Raw genomic sequence first — 21,132 nt, forward strand, 5'->3', positions numbered from 1 at the left:
CTCATGCCTCACATCCGACCAGCCGGAGGTCTAGGTCGATGACAGCTCCTAAAAAGCTTCTGAATGAATAATGAATGAATGAGCGCGAGCAGGCTGGGGGTGGGGCCAGGCGGGGTCGCGCCCAGACTTCTCGCGACCATAGAGTCCCCCGGAGGCCGAAGGTAGAGGGGCTGGATGCGTGGCGGGGCGTGCCAGGCTCTCCCGGAAGTCTCCCTGGGCGGAAGTGGAAACGGAAACCTTTTTAGGGAGTCCAAGGTGCAGTCGCCGCGTGCGGAGCTAGTGGATAGTTGGTGAGCTGGTGTGAGGGAGTCTGGGAGGGTCAGCTCCGGTCCTGGGTCGGGAGAGGTGGGGCCGGAGGATTCAGGGCCGGAGGGTCTGGTGGGGGCCCAGTGGGCGGGACCCGAGGGCGGAGGGGCCGGGAGGCCGAGAGGGGCGGGGTCGCGGCGGGGCCTGAGGGGCGGAGGCCGGGATACTTGGGAAACGATCTGCTGGCCTTGAACTCCCGGCTCCGCCGCCCCTAGGCCTCATGGCGGTCCGAGCGTCTTTCGAGAACAACTGTGAGATCGGCTGCTTTGCCAAGCTCACCAACACCTACTGTCTGGTGGCGATTGGAGGTTCAGAGAACTTTTACAGGTGCGGCGGGAGCCCCAGGGCTCGCGGTGGCGGGGAAGGGTGCGCAGGAGTCAAGAGCTCCGGCAGGGTGAGGGTGCCGGCCCCTCTGTCCCGCGACCACCGAGTCCATGTCCCTACAGTGTGTTCGAGGGCGAGCTCTCCGATACCATCCCCGTGGTGCACGCGTCTATCGCCGGCTGCCGCATCATCGGGCGCATGTGTGTGGGTAAGGCAGGTGGAGGACGCCAAGGGAGGGAGTGGTCTCCAAGCACCATTAATTACACCCCCGGAGGGAACTCGGCGTGACCTAGGGATTCCCAGGGTATCCTCTATTATCTCTGGGCACTGTAGAATCTCTCAGGCCAAGTGTCAGGAGATGGGGGGCAACCTTCTAGCAAAGGCTGCTGGATAATAGTAATAACAACGTAAAGTGCTTTCACTCCTGTTCTCATTCCTTCTTCACAAAGACACTGAAAGGTAGGAATTACTGGCCTAGCTCGACTGATGAGGAAGCTGAGACTTGTCCTAAGTGACTCACTAAATTCCACACCTAGTTCTTAGTGTGGAGGAGGATTTTTATCTCTTTTTTTTTTTTTTTTTTTTTTTTTTGAGACAAGATTTTTGCTCTTTCACCCAGGCTGGAGTGCAGTGGCAAGATCTAGGCTCAAGTGATCCTCCCAACTCAGCCTACCAAGTAGCTAGGGCCACAGGCACGTGCTGCCACACCTGGCTAATTTTTTTAGATTTTTAGTAGAGACGCGGCCTCCCTGTGTTGCCCAGCCTGGCCTTGACCTCCTGGGCTCAAGTGATCTTCTTACCTTGGTCTCTTAAAGTGTAGGGATTACAGGCGAGAGCCACTGTACCCAGCCGAGGATTTGTATCTCATCTCTCCCTGTCACTGACTGTGAGCAAGGTGCTTTCTCTTTGTAAGCATTCATTTCTGTCTCTCTAAAGATTAGCTAAGATTTGCGGCATCCTGCTCAGTTTTGTTGAAATCTTAAATTCCCTTTACCACATCTCTACCCTACCTTCCTACCTGACAGCACTGTTAATTCTGGTCGTTGGTCCTCTCTTTTTATTATTATTTTTTTGAGACGGGGTTTTCACTCTTGTTGCCCGGGCTGGAGTGCAATGGCACGATCTTGGCTCACTGCAACACTCCGTTCAAGTGATTCTCCTGCCTCAGCCTCCTAAGTAACTGGGATTACAGGCGCACCGCACCACACCTGGCTAATTTTTTTGTGTTTTTAGTAGAGATAGAGTTTCACCATGTTGGCCAGGCTGATCTTGAACTCCTGACCTCAGGTGATCCTCCCACCTCGGCCTCCCAAAGTGCTGGGATTACAGGCATGCGCCACCGCGCCCAGCTGGTCCTTTCTTTAAGCTGGATCTGTCTTCCATTACTGCTGCCTGTTGTTTGTTAATTCTGCTCATTGAGGTCACTTTTAGAAGTCTGTTTATTTTTTTTTTTTACTTTTACTTTAATTTTTAAAAATCTTAAGGCCGTTTGGGAGGCCGAGGCAGGTGGATCACCTGAGGTCAGCAGTTTGAGACCAACCTGACCAACATGGAGAAACCCCATCTCTACTAAAAATACAAAAAATAGCTGGGTGTGGTGGTGCATACCTGTAATCCTAGCTACTTGGGAAACTGAGGCGGGAGAATTGCTTGAACTCGGGAGGTGCAGGTTGTGGTGAGCCGAGATTGTGCCATTGCATTTCAGCCTGGGCAATATGAGCGAAACTCTGTCTCAAAAAAAAAAAAAAAAAAAAAATTTAAGCCTAGTGACCTCAAAGTATTTTCCTATTCAGTTAAAGTACTCTGATCTCTAACCATGCCCTTAGGACTTGAAGCAAGTTCTGACAACAAGGGAGATTTTAGCTTAGTCCTTGTGTATTTTATGATGGGAGTGACCTGAAATTCAGAAATTCATTGGTGTGTATTTGTAGATTGTTCATTCTTGTTGCTGTGTGGTGTGTTTTGTGTAAGTATATCACAGCGTATTCATTCCATTGACAGTGCATTTGGGCAGTTTTCACTTTGGTCTATTAGGAATAGTGCTAATGGCCGGGCGCGGTGGCTCACGCCTGTAATCCCAACACTTTGGGAGGCCAAGGCCAGCGGATCATGAGGTCAGGAGATTGAGACCATCCTGGCTAACACAGTGAAACCCTGTCTCTACTAAAAATACAAAAAAATTAGCCGGGTGTGGTGGCGGGTGCCTGTAGTCCTAGCTACTCAGGAGGCTGAGGCAGGAGAATGACGTGAACCTGGGAGGCAGAACTTGCAGTGAGCCAAGATCGCGCCACTGCACTCCAGCCTGGGTGCAGAGCGAGATTCCATCTCAAAAAAAAAAAAAAAAAAAAAGTGCTGCTATGTTTTTTTAGTGAACGCATCTACATATTTCTACTGGGTATATTATACCTAAGAGTAGCATGGCAGAGTCACAGGTTATGTGACTAGTAGTAGTTGCAGGTGATGCCAGATAATTATCTGAAGTGGTTGACCAACTTACACTCCTGTCTCAGTATGAGAGTTCAGTTGCTCCATATATCTTTGCCAACACTTGGAATTGATGACTTGTAAAAATTTTAGTCATTCTGGTTGGGGGCGGTGGCTCACATCTGTAATCCTAGCACTTTGGGAGGTCGAGGTGGGCGGATCACCTGAGGGTAGGAGTTTGAGACCAGCCGTAGTGAAACCTCGTCTCTACAAAAACACAAAAAATTAGCCAGGTGTGGTGGCATGCACTTGTAATTCCAACTATTCAGGAGGCTGAAGCAAGAGAATCACCTGAACCCAGGATGCGGAAGTTGCCGTGAGCCGAGATCGCACCACTGTATCCAGCCTGGGTGACAGAGTGAGACTGTCTCAAAAAAATAATAATAATCTAGCCATTCTGCTATGTGTGTAGCATTAGCTCAGTTTTTAAGTAGCAAAATATACAAATAATGCCAGGAGCTCTTCCTGTTAGTTCAACTCCCCTCCAGTTGATGATGGTGAAGTAGGCGGGATTTATTGAGATTCCTGGGTGGTCTCTGGCCTGCCCTGGGTGTTGTCCAGATCAGTGGGTTGGAGGGCTGGGCTCTGGGCCTAAAGCTTTCCTGGGAAAGCTGATTGGGCTGGGCTGGGTGGTATCCTCAGCCGCTAGGGCTCAGCAGGCATCTTGTGTATTCATGGTTCACCTTTGTCTCACCCTCTAATTTGGGTTTCTCCAGGGAACAGGCACGGTCTCCTGGTGCCCAACAATACCACTGACCAGGAGCTGCAACATATTCGCAACAGCCTCCCAGACACAGTGCAAATTCGGCGGGTGGAGGAGCGGCTCTCAGCCTTGGGCAATGTCACCACCTGCAATGACTACGTGGCCTTGGTCCACCCAGACTTGGACAGGGTGAGGCAGCCCAACTTGCCCCAAGAGTCACAGGGCCATCCCTGTCAGTGGTTAGCCACTGTTCTTTCCTAACAGGCAAGAATTAGGGGTCTCTCCTGTGGTTTTTCTGTATGGGCCCTTGAGTTTCAGGTATTCATTGGAATAGTGATAACAGAGGCCTTACCAAGTGTCAGAAAGAAGCTGGGGAGGGTATGAATCCTTCAGGATTGAACCATTCAGTCCTGCAGCCTGGGCCAGGATAGGTGACCGACTGTTGAACTTTTGAGTGTGGGTGAGAGGGGAAAACAGTGACATCGAGACCAGCCTCCAGCTGTTCAGGGCATGCATGAATTTTAGGGGCTTCACAGCTGGCTTTGACTCTGCTCTAAGCTGTACTTCCTCCTTTCTCTGGGTGAGGCTTTCATATGAGGTACATAGGAGAAATAAGGGGCTCAGGGAGCCAAGGCCCGGGTGCTGGGGCTTTAAGTGGGCCCTAAACACAATACCTTTGACTGATAGGAGACAGAAGAAATTCTGGCAGATGTGCTCAAGGTGGAAGTCTTCAGACAGACAGTGGCCGACCAGGTGCTAGTAGGAAGTTACTGTGTCTTCAGCAATCAGGGAGGGCTGGTGCATCCCAAGACTTCAATCGAAGACCAGGATGAGCTGTCCTCTCTTCTTCAGGTCCCCCTTGTGGTAAGCATTCCTGTCCTCTGAACCCCGCCTCCTGCTGAGGCAGATCCTTTCGCCCAGTGTTTGGGAGTCTGGGTCATTACCTGCTGCAGTTTGAGACTGGGGCTGCAGGTCAGGGAGGAGCAGGGTTTGGGGAGAGTCCTCATTGAGGAGGGAGAGACTTTGGTGCCGTGACTCACATTGAGCCCATCCCTTGGCAGGCGGGGACTGTGAACCGAGGCAGTGAGGTGATTGCTGCTGGGATGGTGGTGAATGACTGGTGTGCCTTCTGTGGCCTGGACACAACCAGCACAGAGCTGTCAGTGGTGGAGAGTGTCTTCAAGCTGAATGAAGCCCAGCCTAGCACCATTGCCACCAGCATGCGGGATTCCCTCATTGATAGGTACCTGGGGTCTCTCCTTCCTTCTGCTCAGTGTTGGGGGTTAACTTGCATTTTGAGAGTATGGGGAAAAGATGTCATCTAGAATGTGAGCCTACCAGTTTGTTCTGATAGCTTCTCGAGTGTGAGAGCATATCTGCACACTGCTGAGTAGATAGAGCCATCACATTTTTTTTTTTCAATTCACCATGATATTCAAAACATATTTATTGAGCAACTGCTAATCCTCGTCTTTGTGGCTTTTCAGGGCTAGGATACTAGACCAGTAGCTGCTTGAGCAGCTTTTCAGAGCTGGTCTGGGGGTGAGGGCTGAGGCAGGTACCTTGAGAGTGAGGTGGGTTCTGTGAAACAGCTACTGACCGTGAGCTTTCCTTTCTCTTCAGCCTCACCTGAGTCACCTTCCAAGTTGTTCCATGGGCTCCTGGCTCTGGACTATGGCACCTTCTTTGCACTCCGCCCAATCTGCACCGGATGCTGGCAGGGAGGTGGCAGAGAGCTCACTGGGACTGAGTGGCTGGGCACCCAACCCTTTTCCACCTGTGCTTATCTCCTGGATCTATCATTACTGCAGAAACCTGCTCTGTTGTGCTGGCTGGCAGGCCCTGTGGCTGCTGGCTGAGGGTTCTGCTGTCCTGTGCCACCCCATTAAAGTGCAGTTCCCTCCGGGCCATTCTGAATGTGATGTTTGGGGCCCTCAGCCTGTGTACTATCCCCGCACTCTCCAGTTGTTCCAGCATTCTGGGAAGATAGGGTGGGATGGACACAACGCACACCCAATCTAGTTCACTACCTCCACACACACCATTCCCTTCTCCACCATCATCAGAATGGGAGGCTTCATCCTGGGGCAAGAAACTCTGTCCACTACAGTTCTCCTTTTTTCTTTTTGAGGCATTCTCTGCCTGTCATTCAGGCAGGAGTGTTGTGATGCAATGATGGCTCAAGCGATCCTCCCGCCTTGTTTTTTGTTTTTGGTTTTTTGTTTGTTTTGTTTTGTTTTTGTTTTTTTGTAGAAACGAAGTCTCACTATGTTGCCCAGGCTGGTCTGATACTCCTGAGCTCAAAGTGACCCACCGCCTCGGCCTCCCAAAGTGTTGGGATTACAGGCATGAGCCACCGTGCCCGATCTAGTTCTCACAATTTTCACCCGACTTCTGCCCCATCTTCTCTGGCCTTGAAAGTCTGTTCCGATTTTCCCCTGAGCCAGGTGAGGGCCCCGTAAGAGCTCTGGGGCATCTGGCTTCAGGGCAGTCTTTGACTAAAGTGGATGGAGGTTGCAGGTCCTTGCCTGGGTGGGCCTGGGGCGGGGCAGCGGGTTCCCAGCGTCCTCCCGGCCTGGGCGCCTTGGAGGCTTCCGGGGCGCAGTCCGTCCGCTTGCGCGGGGCGGGGCCTAGAGGCGCTAGGGCGGGATTGGCCGGGGACGTTCGCGGAGTCCCGCCCCGGAGCCCGGGGTCGAGTCCCTCTTTTGCGCTCAAACGCACTGAGGGCGAGGTCGGCGCGCGGTGGCGTCACGGCGCCAGCTCCTCCCGACGCTGAGGTGGGTTCCGGAAGACCAGCGGGTGTGGCTGTGCGAGGTGAGGGCAGGGCTGGGGCGAGGCCCTAGCGGGGGGTGCCGACGACCCAGACCTAAAGGGCTTTTCTTGCAGACCATGGGGGCTCAGCTAAGCGGCGGCCGCGGCGCCCCGGAGCCTGCGCAGCCCCAGCCCCAGCCCCAGCCTGCGGCGCCGGAGGGCCCGGAACAGCCCCGGCCTCAGCCCCATCCCGAGCCCGAGCCCAGCCCGTGGGGGCCGCTGGACGACGTGCGCTTCCTCATCGCCTGCACTTCCTGGTACTGACGGCGTCTTCTGGAGGATGCCGCCCGTCTGTCTGCCGTCCCCTGTGGTTCTTGCTTGCCTTGTCTCCTCTCCCCACGTCCCTGCGTCTCTTACACCCCCTTCCACCCGAGGCTCCCCAGAGATAGCAGAGAATTCGAAGAGGTCGCCAGGGACTGGAAAGAAGTCCCGGCCGGGCCGCCTTCGCGGCCTACAGCCCAGCCTGCACCCAGACCCAGCTCAGACCTTCGTGTTCACCCCATCCCTTTCTCCGGCTGGCTGGGTCGGGGGCATCCCTCTCTGTCGCTGGCTTCCAGAGGCAGGGCAGGCCTCCTGATAAGCCCGTAAAGCTGCTCACCTCCTGACTTCGTCTGCCTTTTATTAATATCTTAATTGCTGATAGCCGTGCTCTTGACTATGTGTCTCCGGTCATGGCACCAGGGGCCTTGACTTTGGAGAAGCCCTTGCCACAGTGACCCTCCCCATACTCCTGAGGGGGGCTGCTCCCCATCCTGGATCCTCAGGACGCATCTGGCAGACCAGATGCGTGAGGCAGCTCCCAGACACCCCAGAGGACCCCGGTTCTCCTCCCGGAGCTTAAGATTACTTTTGGAACCTGATCTTTGTTCCCTCATCCCAGGGAAATGACACACTCTGTATTTCTGTTTTATTTATAAATGATTTAAAAAACATTATACAAAGGCTGATCAGTTTAAAATGTGACTGACACTGAAATGCTGTGATGTCCCCCAGGCTGAGGGGAAGCTAGGCTCTGGGGCCCCCAGTGCTTTGCCCCTCCGTCTGCCCTGTCCTGGGGTGATGGACAAACAGATGACCACAGGCAGGAGAATCTGAGATTGGAAGCCTCTAGGCTGAGGCCTCTGGGCCTGGCCCCATATCCCTCACCTCTGCAGCCTGGGCTGCCTGCCTCCATCTCCTGCTCATTCTCAGCTGGCCTGCCAGGAGCCAACAGGGAGCCTGGCGGGAGGCGGGGGTGCCTAGAGCTTTCAAGAAGTGAGAGCACCAACCTGAGGAGTGGACAGGGACCAGGAAGTGGGGGAAGGGAGGCCAGGAAGAGGTGGATACAGGAGACACTTCTCATCTCATCTCAGACCCTAGAGGGGTCCACAGATGGGGACATAAGACACAGCCAGCCCACTGGATGGCCCGGGGAAGTAACAACCTCTTTGTGCTTCATCTGAGCACATGGTGAGAGTTACCTTCGGCCTCCCAGGGCCTACACGAATTTCATGTGAGTGGACAGGTGTGAGCTAATAAAGTGCTTTGCAAAGTAGAAAACACTGTACAAACCTATGAATCACTAATATATCTGCAGTTGTTCCCTGCCTGTCCCAGGGAGCCTGCCCTTGGCCAAAATGAGAAAAAACAAGGATGATGACAGGGGACACAGCGGACCCACATGGGCGCCCCTGGGACAAGAGATTTTGCTTGAGATAGCTCCCAGGGCAGCAGGAGTCCCTGTCTGTGCTACAGGGTAAGCCAACCCCAATCTCAGAGACCACAGGGTCGGGGGCAAGGCCCATGCAGGCTCAGTGAGCAGGGGTGGCATCCAAGACCCGGCTAGCACGCTGGAGACTGCCTGACACCTCTTTTTGGCTTTGGCAGAGAGCCAGTGGGCATCACTGAACCCATTGGCCTTGTCTAGGACTCCTCAGTGACAAGCAGGGCTGCCTCTGCTATACTGGAGCAAGGCAGGCCAAGCCCTAGGAACTCCTGCCAGAGACAGTAAAGGGCGGGCCAGTGAAGGTCAAAAAGGGAGCCCCCTTGGCTTGGGGCTGCTACTGGTAGGGTTGCCCTTCTAAGAGCAGTGTGGGAAGATGGGCCCAGTGAGCAAGGTCAGCAAGGGCCAAGCTCTGGGAAAACACTGCTTCCAGCCGAGAGATTGAGTCGGCCTTGGGGTAGCTGGGAGTGGAGGCACTGAGCACTTCAGATACCCCGTCCCTTTCCGAAGGACTCCCAGGCTCTGCCATGTTGGCCCTGCAGCCATCTCTGTCTCACCTAACTAGTCAGGCTGAGCCCCAGGCCGCAAGTGACAGGCTGGAGCAAAGCTGGGGACAGGGACAATAGAGGGGAGTGGAGGACGGTCACAAACTCGGATCTGCCTCCAGAAATGGGGTCAGCTTCTGCCCCAGCTCTGTAGCCATAGGAGCAGGGCTCAGCTACTGGGGTGTCTGGGCGCTAGAGTGGCCTTAGCAGCACCTTGGTCCTTGTCGCCTGGGGGAGGGCTGCTCTGCTGGCCTCATCACCAAGACAGTCACCTCTAGTTCACCTAAAGCCTCAAGCAGCCTTTGCAAAATGGGACTTTAAACAGTAGTGACAGGACATTTAAATACTCACGATGTGACAGGTGGGTCCTTGTCAGACCCAGCCGGGCCACAGCCCTGCCTGCAGCATGTGACCCTAAATCCTGGGTCTCTGAAGAGACCCTGACAAGTGGAGCAGGTTTCCTGAGGGATCTGCTGTCTGCCAGCAGGGAAACCCAGGCTTGTTGCCCACTGTGTCAGAAGCAGGGGTCCTGTAGCCTTGGAGGACAGTGGGGTGGGGGTAGGGGGACATCTGACCAGCAGGTGTTGGCAAAAGGGGACCAGGACTGGTGGCATCTCCCGGATGGGGGATGAGAGCTAGTGCTGGCTTCCCACAGAGGGTGCTGGGTTCCAGCCAGGAGTGGAGCTGTGGTACCTCATGGACACCACAGGATGCTGTGACCACAGGGGCTCCTCCTGGCATGGTCCCTGCCTCCGGATGGAGCCTGGCCTATTCCCTTAAGTAGGGAGTAGTTTGCCCAGGACAGAAGGCTGGCAGCTGGGTGCCAGACACCCACCCTGGGGCACAGCCCCCATAATTCCCTGCCCCACGCTCAGCCTAGGCCAAATGCACCCACCACTTCAGCTGTACGACCCCAGCCTAGGGCCCTGCTGGCCCTGGTGAGCAGTGGCCAGAGCTGCCCCTCAGACCCTGGTGAGGAAGGGCCTGGCTGGCCAGACCGAGTGGACAGAGAGGGCTCTGGGCTGCTCACACCCACTCCTGGACTGGCCGCTTATAGTAGGTGACAGGCTGAGGGCCTGTCTTGTTCTTGAACTGGAAGATGGTGTAGACCAGCACCAGGATGCAGAGGGACAGGATACAGGGGATGACCACGGCCACAGCGTTCACAGAGCCCGGCACATCGTTGATGGTCACCATGATGTCCACGTCGTCCTGGGGCAGCCGCCGTTCCTTCCGCCGCTCCACCTCTTTCTGGTTGCAGCCCATCCAGTCACGCAGGATGTTGCGCGGGTAGCCTGGCTCCACGCTCAGTTTCTGGTTGTCAAACTTCCAGTAGTCCCGGCCCTTGTAGAAGTAGGTGTAATCTGCAGAAATACAGCCCAGCATCACCACTCCCAGACACTTCCGGCACCTGCTTTGGGGCAGTGTGAGAGGAAGGGCACAGGCGCTGTGGCGTGGGAGGCAAGGTGGGGACACCTGGTGGTTTGGGGTGTAGTGCTTGGCTGAGTCATGGAGTAAGAAGCTGCAGAGGGGAGCGCCTGGGACCTGGAGTGGTCTGCCTGTCATTCTACGGGTGCTAGGAAACCAGAGGGGCTTCAGGGAGAATTGGGACATGGTTCACTTTGTGCCGCCCAGACAGGACCCCTTGCACGCTGCCTGGGTCACAGCTCTGTTACACTGTGCCCACAGGTCCCCCTTGCCCCACATGTGGGTTCCATTAAGCCTCAGCCTGGCTCCTGCTTGAGCCAAGGGAGGCAAGGAGTAAGATTTCGCCTTGTGTTGACAGCAAGATACTACCTCTCTGCAATTATGGGTTTTTTTTTGCTTGGCACACATCACTCCACAACACAGATGCAGGGTCTTTGGGAGCCTTCTTGGGGAGAGGCTGGGCAGTCTTGCCAATCACTCCCTGGGCAACCACCCCAGGGCTCCAGCAACAGCCTAAGCAGCTCAGCCAGCGGGCAAAGCAGCTTGCTCAGGCCGTCTTCATTGGCTGGCTCCCCACCATGGCTAGGGCTTTCATTGGTCTAGGTCCTTGATGTCACCTGTCTCTGAGGCTCCCCAAAAAGGGAGATCTTGTGTGTAAAGCATCAGGTATACAAGACAGCCAACAAATAGCAGCTGTGGCCAATGGCTTTCTTTTTTTTTTTTTTTTTTGAGACGGAGTCTTGCTCTGTCGCCCGGGCTGGAGTTGCAGTGGCACAATCTCGGCTCACTGCAAGCTCTGCCTTCCAGATTCACACCATTCTCCTGCCTCAGCCTCCCGAGTAGCTGGGACTACAGGCGCCCGCCACCACGCCTGGCTAATTTTTTGTATTTTTAGTAAAGACAGGGTTTCGCCATGTTAGTCAGGATGGTCTCGATCTCCTGACCTCGTGATCCACCCGCCTTGGCCTCCCAAAGTGCTGGGATTACAGGCGTGAGCCACTGCGCCCGGCCTGGCCATTGTCTTTCTTATCAGTGAAGCCTTGTGGGAGAGCCCTTCTCAGCCATCTCTAACATGGCCCCCTCTGGTTCATTGCTCTCTCCCAGATTTATTTCCTTTTTTTCTTTTCTTTTCTTTTTTTTTTTTTTTTAAGACAAGGTCTCATTCCATCACCTAGGCTGGAGTACAAGTGGCGCAGTCATAACTCACTGCAGCCTCAAACTCCTGGTCTTAAGCAATCCTCTGGCCTCAGCCTCCCAAGTAGCTGGGACTACAGGCACATGTCACCATGCCCAGCTAATTTTTGTATTTTTTTTTGTAGAGATGGAGTCTCACTATGTTACCCAGGCTGGTCTCGACCTCCTGGCCTCAAGTGATCCTCCCACCTCGACCTCCCAAAGTACTGGGTGTCTTTCCCTTATAGCATCTGTTGCCATCTTGCTTTATGCTCCTAGACTCGGACCTATGCAAGTCCTGTTCACTGCTACGTCCCCAGCTCCCACCACACAAGCTGTCTATTATTATGGAGTGAATGAATGAATCTTTTCAATCCACATAAACTGAAACCCACGAGATGATGATAATGATGATGATGATGACGATAGCAGCTAAAACATATAGCATGGATTGTGTGCTAGGCATTATTTCTAAGTATGCTACACAATTTATCTTCTTTAATCCTCACAAAACCATTATATAAAGGTAGGTACCATTATTATCATCATTTTATAAATGAGAAAACAGAAAACTTCTTAGAGATTTGCTCAGATTCATAGTGAGTGGTACTATGGTGGTTACGAACCCAGCCAGTCCAGCTCTAGAGTCTGTGTTTTGGACCACATCAGTGGAGATCTACTTAACAAACACTCCTGGAGGCCCACTCTGCATCTGGCCAGGCTGGCCGCTCCTCCTGAGAAGCTCCTGTGCTGGTGGGGAGACAGGTTGAATGTCTGACGGCAGTCGTGGGGGCTGGTGGCCAGCATGGCTTCTAGGAGGAATTCAGGAAACATAAAAAGTTTCTCTCTTGATGCAGTGGCTCATACTTGTAATCCCAGGGCTTTGAGAGGCCGAGGTGGGAGGATTGCTTGAGGCCAGGAGTTTGAGACCAGCCTGGCCAACAATAGTGAAATCCTGTCTCTACAAAAAAAATGTAAAGTAGTCAGGCATAGTGGCATGTGCCTATAATCCCAACTACTCAGGAGGCTGATGAGGCAGGAGGATCATTTGAGACCAAGAGGTTGAGGCTGCAGTGAGCTATGATTGTGCCGCTGCATTCCAGCCTAGGCGACAGAGACCTTATCTCTTAGAATTTAAAAAAAAAAAACAAAAAAAAAAACATGTTTTTTAAAGGTTTTCTTTCCATCTTCTTGCCCTCAAGCCCTGTGAAAAAGTGGCTTTGAAACATGCATGCCCATCATTGCTTTTCAGATTTGGTAACTCGAGGCGTCCCTGGAGTACACCTGCGGATAAGTGTTTGAGAAATGCTGTCTGTAGGAATGAAGTCAGTCTATGACGACGTCTCTCTGCTGTGAATCACTCCTGCAGATGAAAAAGTGTGACTCGGCAGCTGGTAAGCGAATTAATGGACCGTGTGAACATGGGTAGATACGAGTCAACTGTCTGCCACCAGGTGTTGTCTCAAACCTGGATGCCCATAGGCACTGAGTATGCCCGTGGGCACTGGTGAGGACCACATAAAACCAGCTCCCCACGCCCACCCCAGCCCGGCCCTTACGTACATCCTTCCTTGCTGATGAAGGCCCCTTGGGGAGCCTGTGGGATGCCCTTCCACACGGTGATAGGCTTAGGGTAGCCAGGGTCCGTGGCCCGCCGCTCCTCGCTGTAGCGCCAGTACCGCTCGCCTTTGAAAAAGTAGGTCTTGCCCACAGGTTCCCAGCGCAGAGCTGTGTCAATGCCTTCACGGGGCAGACAGCTGCCCAACTCCCCCAGGCTGTGGGGGTACCCAGGCTCCACCGTCACCTCCTTAAACACCCAATACTTGTCACCTGTGGCCAAGAGGAGCCCAGGATCAGCTTCCCCAGTCACTCAGTGCCGCCTGCCCATCTTCAGGATGTCAGGTGAAAACAGCCTGATGCCCTCAGCCCCTTGGCCCAGTTAGAGTTGGGAAGGGCAGGAAGCCTGAGGCCAGTCCCAGATCCTGGACAACTTGCCCCTGCTGCCTGGGCTCCAAGTCCCACCCTCTTTTCATCATGTGAGTTGCTCCTCTCTGCTCTCTGGTCATCTCAGCCACTTACATGGCTTTGCATGCACTACCACTCTCCAAACCTGCCACCAGCGACACCTGACTCTGAGGCTGTCCCACTGGACCTGAGCAGCAGACCCAGAAACCCTGACCTCCCGTGGCCTATGGGCAGCTCCACATCGGCTGGCTTCCCAGAGCTCCTCATCTGCACCACAGAAGGGCTCCCTCCTCATCACCTTCTGCCTCCCAGGTCCCCAGCAGGAAGTCCTAGCCTCACTGTTGACCCTCTCTTTCCTGCTACTCTCAGTATTCAGCCACTTTTTTTTGAGATGGAGTTCGGCTCTTGTTGCCTAGGCTGGAGTGCAATGGTGCGATCTCAGCTCACCACAACCTCCGCCTCCTGGGTTCAAGCGATTCTCCTGCCTCAGCCACCTGAGTAGCTGGGATTACAGGCATGCGCCACCACGCGTGGCTAATTTTTGTAATTTTAGTAGAGCTGGGGTTTCACCATGTTGGTCAGGCTGGTCTTGAACTCCTGACCTCAGGTGATCTGCCCGCCTTAGCCTCCAAAAATGCTGGGATTACAGGTGTGAGCCACTGCGCCTGGCCGAGTATTCAGTCACTTCTGAGGTCCTGTGACTCTCCTGGCAGCTGTCCCCTGCCCTCCAGCTGCACCGCTCCTCCCTGGATTGGGCCTCATGAGTGGCACTCTCCAGAACCACCTCAGAAATGGCTGCCCTGCCCCTGCCATGTCTGTCACCTCCTGCCCTCTGGCTCTCTGCTGCTCAGAAACATTCCATGAATTTCCAGCCTTGGCCTAATGGATCAAGACCACATTCTGGCCTGGCAACCAGGGCTCTTCAGGATTTGCCCCCAGGTGACCTTTCTGGGCCATTTCTCACAGCTTTCCAAGGTGGGGCCTCCGTGGCCATCAGATGGGTCTTCTAAGCCCTGTGAACGTCCGTACACATCTCAACCCTGCTCCTTTATTCAGCCATTGTCCCTCTGGAATGCTTTCCTTCTTCTCACTATCTGTATCTCACCCATCTGAGGTCTGGCCTGAGTCAAGATAATTGTCATGAAACAACCTAGCACAGTGCTGGGCACAGGGTGAGCACCTTAGCTCCCTCCCACGCCCTCCCCAGCTTGAGTGACCTCTTCCCTCTGGGTTCTTACAGAACTGACCCGATGGCCTCCCATGAGGTACTGGGTGGTCTTCAATTGCTTGTCCCACACTCTATGTCATGTGGACAAAGCTGGTCGCCCCACCAACCTTGGCACATACAGATTATCAGTCTCACTTTCTGACTTAAATTGTCAGAGGTCAGTGTCTCTGTTAGGCTAGAGGGGCCCTCTGAGGACATGTGCCTCCCACCCCTCCTCTTCCAGTTTAGATGGGAAAAAGGAGGTCCCATGACCTTGGGCAGGGAAATGTCCTGCAGCACAGGCTACATTACCTTTGAAGAAGACAAATCTCCCATCGGCCCTTTCGTAGGCTGCGTCGATGCGGGCAGGCAGGCCCTTCCAGAACTGCTCGATCTGCATGGGGTAGCCCTCCTGCACTCGGTTATTTCGCAGGCGCCAGAACCAGCGATCCTGGGAGGAAGCGGGAGAGGGGGAGAAAGGTGTGTCAGGCCCTGCCTCCGAACCCAGTGATTTCAGCTGTGGGGCTTAGGTCCCAACAGCCCAACACCTTCCCTGGGGCTCAGCTTGGCAACCCTCCACCGAGCCTGTCCATTAGCTGCTTCTGACTTTTAAAGCCCTGGGAGGAAGACAGGATGCTCCTGTAACTCTCTTCATTTCAGCCTCCTGCTGACTCTTGCTGCTGGGTGGACCATGAGACAGACAGCAGACAGGCCTGGTGTGGAAAAGGTGTGAGGGAGCCAGAAAGGATGTCAGGGCCTGCAGTGGCCACATGGGGGCAGTGGAGCGTCGCTGACATCAGCCAGACTGGTCCTCAGGACAGTGAGAGGCTGGGGTGGTCACTGAGCCTGGGCCGAGTGCCCTGTACGTGGCTAGCTCCATCCAGTAGGGCCAGGATCATGGAAGCCATGGGAGTCATGGGAATTCCCTCGAGACCTGGGCATGCATTCACATTTCTCCATTTATAGCTGCATGACCTAGGGCCTCACCTGCAAGTGCAGGTAATAATGGAGAATCAGATGAGAGATCCTAGGCAAAGTGCCCAGAACAGTACAGGGTACACAGTCCATGTTGAGTAAATGGCAGCTAAATAGTCGGAGTCCAGTAAAAACGCCTCTTGTAACTGGTGCCTTGTCCCCACTGCAGCCTTGGGCTGGTATGGAAGCAGCCTAGGCAAGGCCTGTAGCTGCCAGACCTCAGTTTTCTTATGTGTAAATGGGGGTGATAAAACCCGGACCTGCCTATGAACAGTTCAGTCGGATCAAAGTAGAATGACTGCAGAAGAAGAAGCATGACTTGTAAAAGATGGTACAAAAGCTAGTATTTTAAAAGGTGTTTTACAAAGCACTTTCACATCCAGGTTTTTGACCTTATTTTGACTTTCATGTCTCTGTTAAGTTGATCTGAGATATACGGAGTCTTAAGAAAGGCCAGGTGACTTGCCTAGAGCCACTCAGTGAGAAGCCAGATTGGGGCTGACCCACACTGCCCAATTCCTGCGCAGCGCTCAGTGCGTGCTGGGATAACTCCACGAGGGGAGCGAGGCAGCCTCTTTCACCACCCCGTGTGATGGAGCCGCCCTGCCCAGATCCCCTTCAGAGAAGGGCTTGTTGCCCCAGTGGCCAGGAGTGTGGCCAGCAGGCAGGTTTCAACTGTCAGCCCCTTTGGGGATGTTCTCTGCTCCAGAGAGCCCTTCTCAATCGCTGGATGCCCTTCCTCCTCCAGTGATTCAATGAGGTAGGGGTTATAATGTTCCAGATATTTTGGGCCCAACGTAGGCTGACTGACAGGCCACCGTAGCTCCAGAGTTCCCTGCGGGGGTGGCTGAGGCTGCCATGGGCCTCTGTTGCCACTTAACCTCTCCCTCTTCCCTGTCCTGCTTCCTTCTCCTCCTTCTCACAAATGGTGATTCTGAAAGTACTCCCTAATTGAAATCCTGCATTCCAGACCCCATTTCAGAGTTCGTTCCCCGAGAGCCCAACCTGCAACACGTCAAGCAGGCTGCCACCCTGTCAGTCCATGGCTGATGGAGGACAGATGACAAGATATACCTTGGCCAGTAGCAGCTTCTCAAGCCTTGGTAGGGTCTGGAGTCAGACTCAGCCACCACTGACCTAGCCCCCACTCCAAGTTGGCCATCTTCAGAGCCGGACGCTCACTGGATCTTCACACACCCTTTGTTAGAGGAATGACTCCCCCAGGTTTCGGATGGAGAAACTGAGGTCCCAAGAAGGGAGGTGACTCGCTTAGTCAAGGTCACAGACCAGAAGCCAGCTTCCAGCACTTTCTCCCAGCATTAATCCTGGGGAGGTGAGGGATCACCCATCTTTCCCCCTCCCTCTTGGAAACAAGTTGATTCACCTTGTGATTCACTCCCAGCAGCATCAGGAAGAGACCCCATACCCTGGCCACTGGGCCAGCTCCCGTCCAGGCCCCATGGTAACCAAATCCCAAATCAGGAGCCTTTCCCAGCTCCGTGGTGTGGAGGAGGAGGAGGAAAGGTCAGGGGCCAGCTGGGTGGTGCCAATCCATTGGCCCTACCTTAAACACAAACATCTCGCCCCGGAAGAGGGCCACTGTGTTGAAGTTGCCATCACAGATGTTGGGTTTGGTGCCTGGTGTGGATGGCCGGTCCCCGAGGGGCGGCCGAGGGGGCCTGGGCTGGCGCTCATGCTTCCTCTCCGACGGTGAGTGGATCCTGCGGACGGGGAGTGTAGGGAGTGGCCTTGTGGGCTCCAGAGGCTCGGCTGGGGGTCCTGGAGAGAGGAGCTACATCTTAGAGAGGGGGCAGCCATTTCCCGCCTCCCGCTGCCATTGTCTCAGCATCACCCAGGCAACTCTGAGACAGGTCTGTCCCAGTCCAGCCTCCTGTTCCCTCTCCCCAGTTTAACTCCCCCAGTCTTTGAGAAAACAGATGAAAATAGCCATTAGAATGGGACTCTCAACTTTCCACCCCTGAATCTTATATCTTCTCTTTTCGCCTGTTACAGAGCAATCATGTCCTTCTTTAGGTCAGCGCTCTTCCTTAGGCCATACCCTCTTTGCCCCCTTCACACACACTGGCCCTACTTCCTCACCCACTTTATTCATTCTCTTTCCCAGCCCAGTGCAGCTTCTACCCATCACCCACTCCAGCTGCTCCGCCAAGATCATCCAATGGTTGCTTGACTCAGACTTTGATGAGCACATGCATCATCTGGGGATGTTGCTAAAATGCAGATAAGGGCTCAGAGGGCCTGAGAGTCTGCATTCCTTCACACTCTCAGGTGATGCTGATGCTGCTGGTCTGAAGACTACACTTTGAGCAGCAAGATTTATAGAAACACTTTCCTTGAAACACTCTCTTGGTTGTCCTCCTGCGTCATGGGCTGTTCCTTCTCAGCCTCCTTTGCTGGCTGCCTGTCCCCATCTGCCCTACTCTAGAGGCTGGCATACCCCTGGTCCTCTTCTCTTCTGTCTCTACATTTTCGTCCTTAGGTCAGTGCTTCTCCACTTGGGCTGCATATTAGGATCACCTGGGGGAGCTTTTCAAACTGGATGTTCAGGAAGCACCAGGCCAGCTATCTAACTTTTTTTTTTTTTTTCTTTTTTTTTTTAACTTTTTTTTTCCTGAGGAGGAGTCTCGCTCTGTCCCCCATGCTGGAGTGCAGTGGCACGATCTCGGCTCACTGCAACCTCTGCCTCCCAGGTTCAAGTGATTGTCCTGCCTCACCCTCCCAAGTAGCTGAGACTACAGGCATGTGCCACCACGCCCAGGTAATTTTTTTTTTAGCAGAGATGGGGTTTCACCAGGCTGGTCTCAAACTCCTGACCTCAAGTGATTCACCCACCTTGGCCTCCCAAAGTGCTGGGATTACAGGTGTGAGCCACTGCGCCCAATCCCCAACTATTAATAAAACCAAATCTCTAGAGCTGAGGGCTGGGTATCTGTGTTTTTTATTAGAATCCCAAGGTAATTCCAAAGGGCAGCCAAGTTGAGAATCATTACTCTAGGTGGTTTCATCCAGGCTCATGGCTTTACAGACCTGCGTCAGAGCTGTCCACTGGGGTGTTCTGTGATGATGGAAATTGTCCATATCTGCATCGTTCACTCCAGCAGCCCCTAGCCACAGCCATATATGGCTACTGAGCTCTTAAGATGAATGACTAGTTCTTAGTGTGACTGAGATACACTAAAGAACTATTACTGAAATTATAATTTTCATATTTTTGGTGTGGGTAGAGACAGGGATCTCACTTTGTTGCCCAGGCTGGTCTCGAACTCCTGGCCTCAAGCAATCCTCCCACTTTGGCCTCCCAAAGTGCTGGGATTACAGGTTTGAGCCACCGCACCCGGCCTAATTAAATTTAAATTTCATTACTGTGCATGACTAGTGGTTACTGTACTGAACACCAAAGACCCCAAATAAATATCCCAGCCTAGATTTTTTTCTTTCTCTTTTCTTTTTTTTTTTGAGACGGAGTCTTACTCTGTCACCCAGGCTGGAGTGCAGTGGCACGATCTCAGCTCACTGCAAGCTCTGCCTCCCAGCTTCAAGCGATTCTTCTGCCTCAGCCTCTCAAGTAGCTGGGATTACAGGCGCACACCACCATGCCAGGCTAATTTTTTTGTATTTTTAGTAGAGATGGGGTTTTGCCATGTTGGCCAGGCTGGGCTTGAACTCCTGACCTCAGGTAATTGCCCACCTCAGCCTCCAGCCTAGATTTTTGAGCTGCAGACTGGTGGACCCTATTGCTTCACAATTACAAAAACTGGAAACCCTGGGGTCATCCTTGACTCTCCCGCCTTCCTCTCATCCCACGTCTGATCTGTCAGCAGATCCTGTTCTACCTTTGGAATAGCTTCTGGGACCCACAGCCCCCACCTGGTCTCTGCTTGTGAAGGTCCTGCCTGTCCTCCAGGGCTCTGGCTGGGTCATCTCCTCCAGAGGGAGCCCTCCTCCTGTGCTCCATAGCCTGGGGGCTGTGGGCGCCTGTGCTGTCTTGACAAGCATTTGCTCAAGTAAACTGGTCTTCGTATCTCACCTGACTTGACCAGAACGAGAACCTCACATACCAGTGTGAACAGAACTGGGAGAGAGGTGTGTAGGAGGCCTTTCATATCTTACCTAGATAAGCAGTAGCTTCTCATCTTTCATCTTTTCTTTCTTTCTTTTTCTTTCTTTTTTTTTTTTTTTTTTTTGAGACGGAGTCTCGCCCTGTTGCCCAGGCTGGAGTGCAATGGTGTGATCTCGGCTCACTGCAACCTCTGCCTCCTGGGTTCAAGTGATTCTCCTGCCTCAGCCTCCCAAGCAGCTGAGATTTCAGGTGCCCACCACCACACCTGGCTAATTTTTTTGTTTGTTTGTTTTAATATTTTTGGTAGAGACGGGGTTTCACCGTGTTGGCCAGGCTGGTCTCGAACTCCTGACCTCAAGTGATCTACCCGCCTCAGCCTCCCAAAGTGCTGGGATTTCAGGCAAGAGCCATGATGCCTGGCCCTCATTTTCTCTTTTTAAAGAACAAAGCTCTGGTTATAGTCCCCATCCTACTGTATCACCGTTACTCCTGCAGATATGTGAACCTGCCTGGCTAGAGGTGGAACCTGTGGGAGTGCTCAGTCACCATCTGGTGTAGGAGGGAGGGAGCGAAGCATGAAGGGGTGGGGAGAAGTGTGGAAGGGGAGGGATAAAGGAGAGGGAATGAGTGGCCCTCACCTCACTTTTGTCCCTCTCAGTTACAGCTCAGACCCTCCCCTAGCTTTCCCAGGTGTGCCAGGGGAAGCCTTGCCCTCTGGCCAGGCAAAGCCATTGGAAGTCTGTAAAGGTCACACACAGTCAGAGAAACAGCAGCAGTGCTGATGATAGCAACGTCCACCTCCCTCGTCCCCTACCCCACAACAGGTAGGCAGTCACAGCCCAGCCCCGAGGAAGGAGCAGTCCTCCCTTTCCTTGCCACACACCATAGATCTTCTGGATGCCCTGGAGATCGTCCTGGGGCAGCTTGAAGTTGTGCGTCTCCATGTACTGGTAGAAGGGTGCCATGATGGCGCTGGGGTCGTTGGAGTGCTCCAGTCCGAGCGCGTGGCCCAGCTCATGCACAGCCACCAGGAAGAGGTCGTTTCCTGTGGAGAGGAGTGTGGGGAGGCGCCCAGGGCACCTGCTTAGATATGAGTCGGTCAGCCAACCCATTACCTCAGCAAACACCGAGCACAGTCCCTGTGCCAGGCCCCGTGCTGGACATACAGAGAAATCAAACACAACCCCTGCCTCCCAGGCCTCTCTGCAGAGCGGAGACAAGGAGAGAGAGAGCACAAGTGAGGCAGAGGGCTCTGGGTGCTTTAGGAATGTCTGGGAGGGTCGGGCGGGGATTCTGAGGAGAGGGGGTTCATTTAAACCTGGGGGAAGATGTTCAGGGAAAGTTTCACAAAGATGAAGCTGAAGCTGAGTCTTGAAGGATCAGAAGTTAGTCAGGAGAACGGATTCAGGGGGCAGGAGAGGAAGGGTG

General features: G+C 53.7%; 3 protein-coding genes across 15 annotated transcripts in view; 2 read left to right on the plus strand and 1 right to left on the minus strand.

The window, feature by feature from the left end:
• The first annotated feature begins 154 nt into the window (after nucleotides 1-154).
• LOC105496261 (eukaryotic translation initiation factor 6) lies at nucleotides 155-5,727 on the plus strand. Of its 2 annotated transcripts, none has more exons than XM_011766497.2 (7): nucleotides 155-290; nucleotides 522-633; nucleotides 753-838; nucleotides 3,831-4,006; nucleotides 4,505-4,681; nucleotides 4,879-5,060; nucleotides 5,441-5,727. In XM_011766497.2, the coding sequence occupies exons 2-7, from the start codon at nucleotides 527-529 to the stop codon at nucleotides 5,448-5,450; spliced, it is 738 nt and encodes a 245-aa protein (XP_011764799.1). In that variant the 5' UTR covers nucleotides 155-290; nucleotides 522-526; the 3' UTR covers nucleotides 5,451-5,727. The 2 variants fall into 2 exon arrangements, with proteins under 2 accessions (XP_011764799.1, XP_011764800.1); XM_011766498.2 differs by lacking the exon at nucleotides 155-290 and adding an exon at nucleotides 295-345.
• A 138-nt stretch (nucleotides 5,728-5,865) lies between these two features.
• The window catches only part of LOC105496256 (MMP24 opposite strand), a 134,878-nt gene continuing 119,611 nt past the window's right edge, over nucleotides 5,866-21,132 (plus strand). For 7 of the 10 annotated variants that reach the window (XR_011613394.1, XR_011613395.1, XR_011613398.1 and 4 more), the window contains exons 1-2: nucleotides 6,457-6,631; nucleotides 12,729-12,870. Coding sequence is in view for 2 of the 10 variants with exons in the window: in XM_011766489.3 (XP_011764791.1) it covers nucleotides 6,325-6,594; nucleotides 6,704-6,892 (459 nt within the window). In the remaining 8 variants the exon portion in view is untranslated. Of the gene's footprint in view, nucleotides 6,632-6,703; nucleotides 7,234-12,728; nucleotides 12,871-21,132 lie in introns of those variants that run through there. The other 3 variants (XM_011766489.3, XM_011766488.3, XR_011613393.1) reach the window with 3 other exon arrangements.
• The window catches only part of LOC105496258 (matrix metallopeptidase 24), a 52,842-nt gene continuing 39,231 nt past the window's right edge, over nucleotides 7,522-21,132 (minus strand). For 2 of the 3 annotated variants that reach the window (XM_071079470.1, XM_011766493.3), the window contains 5 exons: nucleotides 20,588-20,749; nucleotides 17,188-17,402; nucleotides 14,961-15,099; nucleotides 13,040-13,306; nucleotides 7,522-10,239 (listed from right to left, as the gene is read on the minus strand). In XM_071079470.1, the coding sequence (XP_070935571.1) occupies nucleotides 9,902-10,239; nucleotides 13,040-13,306; nucleotides 14,961-15,099; nucleotides 17,188-17,402; nucleotides 20,588-20,749 (1,121 nt within the window). In that variant the 3' untranslated portion in view covers nucleotides 7,522-9,901. The remainder of the gene's footprint in view (nucleotides 10,240-13,039; nucleotides 13,307-14,960; nucleotides 15,100-17,187; nucleotides 17,403-20,587; nucleotides 20,750-21,132) is intronic. The other variant, XM_011766491.3, reaches the window with a different exon arrangement.

The sequence above is a fragment of the Macaca nemestrina genome, chromosome 15, assembly GCF_043159975.1.
Source record: "Macaca nemestrina isolate mMacNem1 chromosome 15, mMacNem.hap1, whole genome shotgun sequence".
In the NCBI taxonomy this organism is placed as follows: Eukaryota; Metazoa; Chordata; class Mammalia; order Primates; family Cercopithecidae; genus Macaca; species Macaca nemestrina.